At 39.9% G+C, this 12306-nt stretch overlaps 1 protein-coding gene across 6 annotated transcripts in view; it reads right to left on the reverse strand.

The window, feature by feature from the left end:
* The window catches only part of jade1 (jade family PHD finger 1), a 153237-nt gene that overhangs the window by 23719 nt on the left and 117212 nt on the right, over nt 1–12306 (reverse strand). For all 6 annotated transcript variants that reach the window (XM_039751697.1, XM_039751692.1, XM_039751693.1 and 3 more), the window contains one exon: nt 9092–9208. In XM_039751697.1, the coding sequence (XP_039607631.1) occupies nt 9092–9208 (117 nt within the window). The remainder of the gene's footprint in view (nt 1–9091; nt 9209–12306) is intronic.

Here is a 12306-nt window from a genome sequence, read left to right on the forward strand (position 1 = left end):
TCGAGTGTCGCTTACACGGTGTTATGCACTGAAATGCCCTCAGCCCCGTACCCCCCAACCCCGCCCGCCATGGATTGCCCCTACATAATCGTTATCAAATATTATATTAGAACATAAATTAATAGGTTCATGGTTTACAAATTACATGAGACAATAAAATAAAATAAGCAATATGAAAATATATATGTTGTACATGAAAACATAAAAATATTAATATTTTTTCATATACAACATGTAAGCTTATATATATCCGGTCCTCTGAAGCGTAAAATAAACGTGCAGAAAACGAACTAGAAGCGGTTTCCTTGCATTCGTTGGGTTTTGAACGCCAAGAAAAAGCTGCATGCAACGTTTTTTTGATGCCGTATAAACGCGCAGCGGACAAGCGCCGTCACCAAAGCCTGTGTGAACACTCTCATTGACTCCTACGTGTAGAAAACACTCGGGCGCTTGATCCGCTCACCGGATGCTCTGACGCAAAAAAGCGCTCGATTTTAATGCCTGTGTGAACAAGGCCTTACCATTGTATGGCACAATGAGATTCATTATGCAACTTCTCCATAAACTTAATTTTCCAATAAAATTACAAGAAAAAAAATATGATAAAACAATGAAAAATATACAATATGAAAGATTAAAGTACAAAATACAGTACATAGTGCAGATAATGCAAACGGTTCATAAAGTGGCTCAGGTTATCCAATTTTACATTTGTAGTGCAAGTTTACAGTAAGGGAACTGTAACTGTGAAGTACAAACAGTTCTACCGGGAGCACTTGATGTGATTGAATGAGTTTATAGCTCTTGGGTGAAAACTGTTTTAACGCCACAAGTTCCATGCAAGGCAAGACTCTGAAGCATTTACCAGATAGGAGAAGGTCAAACAGACACTGGTATGGGTGAGTGGAATCCACATAGATGCTGGAGGCCTTCCTTGAGGCTGCAGCATATGCTATAAATGTCTTCCAGGGCTAGGTGGTGTATCCTAATCTTCTGCATTTCCAACACATCCCGCTGTAGAGCTTTCCGATCAGCTGCTGTGCAGCTATGATACCACACACACACATATAATGAGTTAAAATACACTCAATGGCGCACAGAGAGCAACAATGCTATAGCAGATATGGTATTTGGAATAGTCTGGCCATTCTGTGCGCCATTATATTGTTGCAGAATGATTACAATAGAGTGAATTAAATTTGTAAACGATATGTAATTCATTTCAGTGCATTTGAAGACATCCACATCATGGATGCACATGTGAAAAAGGGAAACGACACAGAAACAGTAGCACTGCACGGAGGCTGGGTGCCGCCAGTTTGCAAAACCGAGCAGAAAAGTACGTATGCATGGTGTGAGGATGCCGTGAAAGTGTGTGGGCTTTACACCAACTTTAGTTTTTATACCTCTTGAAGCAAGCGTGGAAATGGGTGTACGCAAGAATGATGCCCAGTGCACCATGTTAGGAAACAGACTACAAGTGAAATACAAAAAACTCCAGTACCTCCGAGTTGTATAATATACTAGTTGTTACAACATCATATAAATTGTTAATACTATATTTTGTTAATATAGGTTTGTTTGTAAATAAATGACTATTCACTAAAATAATCTGCTGTATATCATTTTAAAGTAGCTTTTCCGTTATCCATTTTTTCTCTTATCCGCCATGGCCTTTCCCAATCTCTGACAGATAGAGGTTTTATTGTACATATATTTAGAAACATGCAAAGGTTTAGGTACACTTGCTTAAAATGTATGTATGTTACTGTGAATAATTAATTGAGCAGAAGATATGATCACCAAAAGGCAAAAAGTTAAAAGATGACACATTTAATATTTTAAGCATCATTCACAGCTACAAAAATACCCCTCGGGGGGTGGGGAAAGTTTGGGGTACCCAACATGGTCAGCACTTGGTAACACCCACTTTGGTAAGTCTAACAGAGCTTTTTGTAGCCAGCCAAGAGTCTTTCAATTCTTACATGGTGCATTTTCACCCATTCAACCTTGCAAAAGGCTTCCAATTCTGCAAGATTCTTGGTCTGTCTTGTATGCACTGCTCTTTTGAGATCTATCCACAGATTTTCAATGATGTTTAAGTAGGGAGACTGTGAGGGCATCATGGTACCTCTTGAGGTATTCTGTAGATTGTGAGGTGTGTTTTGGATCATTATCTTGTTGTAGGACCCATCTTTTTAACTTCAATAGATGGTGTGATGTTTGCTTCCAGAATTTGCTAGTATTTATTTGAACCAAAGGCATGATCTCTGCGTCACTGGCTGCAACACAAGACCAAAGCAAGATCAACTATTAAGCATGGGAGTGGACCAGAGAGGTGTTCCATTTGCTGGAATTCAGCACCCTTTTTATTTCAAACATACCATTCCACACTGTGGTCAAAAAGTTTTATTTTGACTACCAGTCCATAGGACTTATTTCCAAAATGCATCAGGCTTGTTTAGATGTTCATTTGCAAACCTCAGCGCTGAAGTTTGTGGCTGGGGCAAAGACTAGGTTTTCTTCTGCTGACCCTACCACGAAGGACATATTTGTTCAGGCGTCACTCACAGTAGAACAGTGCACCACCACTCCAGAGTATGCTAAATTTTCCTGACAGACCTTTGCAGTCAAACTGGGTCTTTATTTGCCTTTCTACTAAACCAGTAAGTAGTTCATTCAGAAAGCTTTCTTAGTCTTCCAGACCTCACTAACTTTTCTGTTAACTGACACTTTTTAATAACATTACAAACCCAGGAAACAGCTACCTAAAAATGATTTTGTATCAGCTTGTAGCCTTCTCCTGCTTTGTAAGCATCAATTGTTTTATTTTTAGTGCTAGGTAGCTGCTTAGAGGAGCCCATGACTGCTGATTTGAGGACAAGGTTTGAGGAATTAAGAGAACTTATATAGCTTTGCAATTTGCATCACCTGGGGCCTCATGTATAATGCCGTGCGTAGAACTCGCACTATAACATGGCGTGAGCACAAAAGCCGAAATGTGCTTACGCACAAAAATCCAGATGCAGGAACTTCCACGTTCTTCCGCTACATAAATCCCGATCAGCGTGAAAAGTAACACTTGTGCACGCGCTTTATGTAACGCCCCAACTCCTCCCAGAATTACGCCTCTTTGAATATGCAAATCAATATAAATCGCCCTTAAGCTCAGCCTTCTGTGAAGAGACAATGGGAAAAGCACAGGGGAAAATAAGAAGTTCAGCGAATACCAAGTGGAGGCAAAGGAAAAACATACTATTTGTTCAAATAAACTGTGGTATAATCAACAAAGGGAAGTTGATCGAGTGACATAGCGTGTTGGAGAAACTTGAAAGCTCACGTTCACAAAATCAATGCGGTGCGGAAATAAAAAAGAAGTCACATATCAAAGTCGCTGTGAAAAGGCGAGTTGTAGCCCACTGTCTGAGTGTCATATGAAAGCTTATTAGGGTACAGGGAAAAAAAAGGCACACAGTGGGGAAAAAGCACGAAATGTCAACTTCAATCTCGACATTTCCACTTTAATCACGTAGTTTATTTTGTCATTAAAGTAGATCATCAAAAACTTCATCTTAAAATCGTTTAATTAACCAGTTTCTCAAATCACATCGTAATTAAAGTAGCATGTTAAATGCTTTGTTTTGTATTTGATCTTCTATGTGCTCTGTGTGTGTGAATTACTACTTGCTTCTTAAACCGGCTCTCTTCCTCCAACTGGACACAGAATCCATTACATTCGTGATATTACAGCTCTCTGAATAACTAAAATACTGAGATGTATACGTGATATCATTTTTGATGATGATAGGAGTTAAAGCATGTTATTAAACATGAGTTTCACGGCGCAGTGATTGTGTGCGAACTTCGGTGAAATTATTTACTGCAGCAGTACTCAGGGGCGGCTCTATGCCCAACAGAAAAAGTCCAATGTCAATATGTTATCTTATGCATGGTGGATCGCCACACAATCGGCTCTGTAATAGACATTAAGCCATCTGTAAGCTTAGAGCGCTGATTCTTCAAATCGTTAAAGGAACATTGAACTATCTTCGTAGTACATGTTTAATTATTCTATCCTTCACGCCAGTCCCAGTGAAAAATTTAGATTTAAATGAAGTTAGTTTTCTGTAAAATATAATAAACATATTTTGCTGCATTTCATCTTAAAAATGATATCGTCATCACATGTAAATACACGCTTTATAAATTGGCGCAGGTTGTGTAATATTATAACTGTAGTGCAAGTTTACAGTGAGGTAATTGTACTTATAAGTACAGACAGTTCTACAAGGAGCGCTTGATTAAGTGTGTTTATAGTTCTTGGGATGAAACTGTTTCTGAACTGCAGTTAGAGTAACACTAAAGCAGTTATGGTATTTGGTATACTATGGCTATTCCCTGGACCATTATATTGTTACAGGTTAATTACAATCAGATGCATTACACTAATAAACAATATGCGGTTAGTTTCAGTGCATTTATAAAGCCGCGTCAGGATAATAAGAAGTAACCACACAGGAACAGTAGCATTGCTTTGACACTGGGTGCCGCCAGTTTGCAAAACCGAGCGGAGAACTTGCGTATGACAAGGTATGAGGTACCGTGGAAAAGTGCGTAGCTTTACGCCAAGTGTAGGTTTTATACATCGCGATTTGAACATGGAAAAGTTCTTATGCAACATTTCTGTGCGTACGCACCATTTATACATGAGGCCCCTGGTGTTTCCCAATGATGACTGAACAATCCATAGCCCTAAACTAAATAAGGTGTGAGACCTTAGTGAAAGTTACCCGAGACCTCAAATATCTTGGGGTGCCCAAACGTTTGCATGGTACTCCCATCCTTTTTTCCCTATACACATGTACAAAACAAAACCAACTAACCGTGAATAAAATGCTTAAAAGAAATGTGTCATCTTAAATTTATGTTTTTGGTGATCAGTTTATCTTTACTGCTCACTTAACTATCCACAGTGACAGACATTTTAAGCAGAGGTTCCCAAACATTTGCATGCCACTATACATACAAACATATATATTGTGTGTTTGTGTATACTTATGTAGCTAGTAATCCAGAGTAATCCAAAAAGCAGTTTTTTCGTAGGCTCTGGTAATTCTAGTGTTAAGCCTGCATATGCCGGGTTCATGTCCAAATGTCTGTTAATGTTGTTTTCATTTGAGAACCATGATTCAGTCAGCTCTTTGGCACTTTTAGTATTAGCCCTCAATTTTTACTTGCACCATACCCCAGTTGTGCCCAGCTGAACTTGTATGTGCATATATCAGAGATTATGGGTCCTTCCTTCTGATAGCATTGCGATGTTCTTGTATACATGTTAAGAGTGTTTTAGATGTTTGACCCATGTATACAGCTGGGGATGCATTGCATGATATATTGTATACTGTGTTCCGTGTCTCCTATGCAGATTTATTGCTTTTGGCATTAAAAAGAACAGTTCAGAGCATGTTTGCAGGTTTATGCACTATTTTGATGCCTGTTATGGAGAGAATGCACTAGTGCCAGAGAGCCAGATGAATCAAGTCTCTCAAATGAAAACACCATTAACAGGCATTTGGACATGAACCCAGCATATGCAGGCTTAAAAAAACACACAACACAGACTTTATGACCAGCAACAAAGAAATGTGAATACAAGAAAGACACAGCAACTCTGTGAACTTTACATGGCTAACACATCCAGCACTTAAACCACACATCTTGGTGCAATGAAGCAGGGGGATACATATCTATTTAGGAAGACCTTTCACAAGCCAGGGATCTCCTACTCCTTATTCTCCTCTGAAAGGAGGTCAGTTTTAATGCCGTGTAACAGATGATGAATAATGAAGTGCTATTGTACATGGAGGACAAAGTGGGTATTGCACATTGAGCTTGGCTTTCAGTGGTACAGAAAGCTCTCTCTTTAAAAGAAACACAAATAATAAAGATGCATATGCAATGTCTGTTGTTACAAAAACTCAGTGAAATATGCAGCTCTACAGTTAGGCAGCACATGTTCACCTAGCTTTCTGAATTGGATCCAATAATCAGTTGCTTTAATCAGGATGGGGTGACAGCTCTTCAGGATTTACAATACCAAGAAGCACATGAAAAGCAATTTTTCTTATGGGTCTCATCTATTTCAGGAGATGGACATCTGAGGCGGAACTCCATTTGCAGTAGTGATATTGTAGCTTTTTTTTTTTATTACTATCATCCCGAGGTATCCTGTATTCACTGAACTTGAGGAGCTTTAAAGTAAATGCAAGTATATATAACCATGAGTAGCAGAAAAAGGGCTCAGAAAGAAACAGATAAACAGCTAAAGATTTGTGTAAGTTTAAACAGGCCTCAAGTTCAAGTTCATGGTACGGCCTGCCAGAGATTGTCCTGGAATAGATAGACAAAGGAATAGATCTCTGGGGACTTGATGCTGCAGCATCGACTCCAGCCATGAGTAAAAGTGGGAGTGAAACTGCAAGGGAGTTGGATCAGCAGAACTCGTTGATTCTAGAAGGTTCACTGGAACGGAGCATGGCCTTGCTATTCCCACTGTCAACACCCCCAATGAGTCAGCACCACCAACTCCAAATGGGTTTGCTACTCTGCTCAAGGAGCACGGAGGAGACCAAAAGGAACAGTCCGAGCTAAAAGTAATTATTACTGCAATAACTTCTGCTCTTGGTGGGGGAATATAAAGGATATAAGGAAAGACAAAGGACATAAACAAGACAAAAGATAAGCTTCTTAAGGATATTAACTCTTTTAGGGCGGATGTCAACGGGAGGGGTTGAGGACGCAGGTTGCCAAAAGTCAACATCCAGGGGTAGAGGGCGATAATTAGCTGTAATCATGACAAAAACTCACCGTTACGTTAAAGGTAGGCCCTCTTTGCTTGGAGGAATGTTAGGATTTATTGACTCAGCATCTAATCCCTGCATGTGCGAGAGTTACAAAACTCAAACAAAGGTAAGATGGGATCGACATCTTATGAGGGAGAGAAGCGAGTGCAGAAAACAAAATACTCAGCAGACAATGTTTTGTGCATTATCACAGGTGATCAGCTGCCAGCTGAGTGCATTCTCGCATCTGACGCACCTACAGCAAGGTTCGCCTAGGAGGAATACCCAGACATCAATCCGTGGGAGCCAACCTGGCTACCAGACTTCACAGAACAGCAAGGCTTGCTGTTGGACAAAACAGATTACCAGCCACTGGACTACTTCAGGCTGTTCCTTTCCGAGGCTGCCTTTCAGCTACTTTCTTACAAGACAAACAGGTATGCCGAGCACTTTTTTTTGAACAGCGGGGTGTGCTTGCATCGCATTCTCGTTATTTTCAAAGTGGAAATCCACAACAAAAGACGAGATAAAGGGCTTTGTGGTTTTACAAATAGAGATGGGTGGCTTAGGACAGGTTATGCCATGTGATAGGTACATGCTCCTGCAAAGTTTTATGCATTTCTGAGATAACCAGAAGAAAACCCTAAGGTGTGGGCCAAGGTATAACACCATGCATAAAATTCAGCCCCTGCTCGACATTGTTCAACCAACATATAAACAATTTTATCAGCTAGGTCGTGATTTGTCTGTGGATGAATCAAATACAAGGGGTGCATTTTTTTCCCCCACCAGTATATGCTAGATAAATCCACAAAGTATGGCATAAATGATTTTGTACTGGCAGAAGCAAACACCAGCTTCTACCTGAAAGTAATCACATATGCAGGAAAGTACTCCTTTCATACAGGTAACTGTCCCTTGGCAAGTCAGGTTGTACTGGAGTTACTTCATGGCTATGAACATTTGGGTCATGTTGTGTATATGGACAATTTCTATACATTGCCTGAATTGTTCATGTAGTTACAGAGCAAGGGAACTGGAGCATGTGGCACAGCAAGGGTGAACAGAACATACATGCTGTATTATTGTGAAATTTCCCTCTACTAACCCTTTACCTAGGGGTAAGTGTACTCATCAGATTCATTACCAGGATGATCTTCTGTTGCAACTTAATATTAACACGTGCATACATACAGAAACTCAACAGTACCCTATGAATGACAAACACAGCTGGTTAATCACTAGCACTTTAAACCACACAAGTGCTTTATGAATAACAACTTGTCATTCTTCTAGCACTTCATGAGACTTACACCATATACTGTATTTACTCTAATGAAGGCTTAAGAGCCAAAGCAACATGTTCCCAATACATATTATCTGTACATATTTTAGGTATTACTTGCTTCTACAAGTAAATACATATAAGTAGTCTTATTTTTTAGCTAGGTATTTATTTACCCACAACTCTTAAATTATTTTGGGTGTTTACATAATACTTAATGCAGAGCGGTATTAATATACCATATGCTGACTGGTATTAATTGAAATGCTTTGTAATCATATGTAAATGAACCAAGCTGATTAAGGAAGCTTTGTTAGATTTATTCAGTTTGCCATTTTACATTAACAGGACGTGGAACTCCACCACCTGGTATAAGATAGGATGTCCATGTTGGAGGTAATTTGTAAAGGCGGCATTTTTTTTTTTTTTCTTTTCTGTAGCACTTCCCCAAAAGTCATCTACTACTTTATAAATTAAGAACTGCACATGCAGATGGATTGGATGGGCAACCTCCTCAACTAAAAGATCATCAGAATAGGATATATTTTTTAGTCATATTTCCAACCTCCATGTCCTATAGTTATTATTACATCCCATCTCCACTAAAACGAGAGAGAACATTACAAAAAGAAACTGACCTGCACAGCTGATGCAGTAGCTAAGCATACTTAAGGGAAAAATCATTTAGAAAATACATTTTATGTGCAAATTGAATTTTTTTTAATTGTGTAGTGCATCTATTGAAAAATGCTCCTGAAGGAATATGTGCAATGCAATAGCCCATCACATCCCCTTAAACATAAAATGTCTCATTTTTCTAACTGTGTGTCTTCTAGGTTAACATTAGGTTACCAAAAAAGATTTACTGTCCCAATTAATAACACAACTTATGTAATACACCTATTGCATTGATACATACATACATACAGTTTATACACACACACATTTTTTGAACACTGATTACCTGAATACAAGCTCCAGTCTTTTCTTTACAAAGTCTGCATATTAAAGCCCACCTGCTGCTGGGTATATGGGACACCTTTGTGATAGGCTCCATTTTTTCTGGACTGCCAATGCTCACCTGTGTTTAAAAAAAATAAATAAATAGTTTAACTGCTTCTTGACTAGGCATTGTACTTAAATATTTGAGGAAAAGTCATAAAGAAAATAAAAAAATTATACCATGAATACAGTCACATACCGGTACATCTAAATTAACCTTAATAAATGGTTAAGTAAGTGTGCACAAATGATGCGCATCACAAACATGTTTAGTAATGCAATTTACTGCTTTTGTCATTGCAATAGATGGTGAATCACGAACATCAACACTACTTTTACAAACGGCACATGCACTGTACGGTTAACACCAAAATCTACTTTGATTATTTTGATTTCAACCAGGTTACTAGATTATTACTTATTACTAGACAGGTAACAGCAGCTAGTAATAAAATAAATTGGAGAAATAGCCAAGAGGAAAATAAGCATTTGGAAGGATAAAACAAAGGTCTTCTTGAGGAACGCTCCAACCAATAATTATAGGCACAGTGTATGCATGCTGCATAAAGATTAAATGGAGACTTGCAGAGCAAAGCAATAGTTCCACATAATTATTTTTGAAAAGGAAATACGATATACTTAAAAGGAGTCCTACATCTTTTACATTAGCCATGTTTTACTGCTTCAGTGCATTGCCCAGACTATGAAAATGTTACATTGTAAACATAAATGTAGCTCTTCATAGTGAGAAAGAGGCTGCTATTAACTGGTGGAGGTAGTTTGTGCAGCTAAGTCTATAGCCAACAACTATAGCTAGCAGCCAAAGAAAACTTCTTCCAGAATTTATAAAACTAAAAGAATAAATTCAGATGTCAAATGATGTGGCTACAGTGGCCAAAAAGTGCAAAGAGGCTGCAGTGTGTGGAACTGGGTGTCAATACCTCAAAATCAGAAGATTAGACAGATCTTTATTGTCATTGTCACTTTTACAAAGGAACAACAAAATTGAAGGTGCAGTCGACTCAGTTTGAGGCATAAGAGTTAAAAAGACAAGAGGAGAAAATAATAAACCGAATAGTAATAAAAGTACTTTACAAAAATTTACAAATTGCACTTGTTGACTTAAGGTCTATATTGCACACTGGGAGAACGATATGGAGCAATTTTATTCCAAGTTCAAGGCCATGATTGCTTTTGGATAAAAGCTGTTTTTAAGGTGGTTTGTCCTGGTTTTCATTGCTCTGTATCTCTTGCCCGATGGCAAAAGCTGGTAGAGGCAATGACCAGGGTGTGATGAATCCTGCGAAATGTCTATTGCTTTTTTGCGGCATCGGGAGGCGTAGATTTGTCCCAGAGTGGGGAGGGTATAACCAATTGTTCTCTCCACTGTCCTGATGACCCTGTGTTCCACTTTTCTTTTTGAGGAAGTGCAGCTGCCATACCACACACACAGTCCTTACACGTGAACACTCTCGATGGAACAGTGATAAACGACAGGGAGCAGATTTTTGGGGAGATTGTATTTTCTGAGAATTCTCAGAAAGAACCGTCTCTGCTGCGCCTTCTTCAGCAGCTCCTTGGTGTTGGCGCTTCAGGTCAGGTCATCCCTCCAGGTGGTCAATGCCCAGAAACCTGAACAATGGGACCCCCTCCACACAGGCCCCACCAATGATGAGTGGTTGGATGTCAGTTTTGTTTTTTCTAAAGTCAATAACAAGCTCCTTCATTTTTGTGGTGTTGAGGAGCAGGTTGACCGTGCACCACTCTGACAGCTGCTCCACCTCGTCCCTGTATGACAGCTCACCCTCCTTGCCCGAGAGGAGTTCAACCACCGTCGTGTCATCTGTGAACTTTATGATCTAGTTGCTATGGTGAGTGGGGACACAGTCATATGTGTAGAGGGTGTAAAGAAGCAGGCTGAGTACACAACCCTGCGGCGTCTCAGTGTTGAGGTGGAGAGCAGTGGATGTGTGGAGACCCAGCCTGACACTCTGGGAGCGACCAGACAGGAAGACCAGTATCCAACTGCAGGTGAGTGATGGAAGTCCCAGATCTGTCAGTTTGGACACCAGTCGTTGTGGGAGGATGGTGTTAAACGCCAAGCTGAAGTCTATAAAGAGCAGTCTGGTGTAACTCCCCTGCTGCTCAAGGTGGGTCAGGGCAGCATGAAGGGCTGTGGCCACAGCGTCCTCTGTGGATCTCTTTGCTTTGTAAGCAAATTGAGATGGGTCCAGTTCTGCTGGCAGGCAATGATAGGACTCCGCACCAGTTTCTCAAAGCACTTCATCATGACGGATGAGAGTGCCACTGGGCAGAAATCATTCAGACTGTTCATGATGGATTTTTTTCGGCAGCAGAACAATGATTGAGGACTTGAGGCAGGATGGGACAGTGGCCTGAGACAGGTTGAAAATTCTAGTGAAGATTCCGGCCAGTTGGTCCGCACAGTCTTTCAGCACCTGTCCAGCCACACTGTTGGGTCCTGCAGCCTTCCTTGGGTTCACCTTCCTCATCAACTGCCTCACCTCACACTGATGGAGCTGCTGTTGGCATCGCCTCAAAGCAGGCAAAGAAGATGTTCAGCTCCTCTGCCAGAGAAGCGTCTCCCTCAGCAGCCGAGGAGTTACTGGATTTGTAGCCGGTGATGTGCTGGACACCCTGCCATACCTGCCTGGTATTGTTGCTCCTTAGATGGTCCTCTATCCTTCTCCTGTATGCTGCCCTGGCCTCTCGGTGCCTCTCTTCATGTTTGCTCTGGAAACAATGTAAAGATCTCCAGACCTGAAAGCAGTACTCCTAGCTTTCAGCTAGAAAAGTGGTTTGAACTCAAACAAGTGGAGGAAGTATGTATGTTTAAATAAACATAGTATGGCACCATTTAAAAAGACAATGCAGCATTTCTCAAAAAATATGTCGGAAATAAAAATTTGTACTAGAAATTATGTATACAATACTAAAACAGTAAACACTGCCTTGTTGCGCTTATGGATGGCTTTTTAATGCTTCATTACCATTTAAATACAGCTTCTTTGCTAGTTAAATGCCACCTGCAAGACAGGCATCTTTTTCTTTTTTTTTTTTTATTTTTTGAAATTTAGCACCCTTGGCGTTTACCCTGATATTACTATACGTTAAAATAACTGCACATTATAGTAAATAACCTTCCAATGAAAATGA

This window comes from Polypterus senegalus, chromosome 4 (assembly GCF_016835505.1).
Source record: "Polypterus senegalus isolate Bchr_013 chromosome 4, ASM1683550v1, whole genome shotgun sequence".
NCBI lineage: Eukaryota > Metazoa > Chordata > Cladistia > Polypteriformes > Polypteridae > Polypterus > Polypterus senegalus.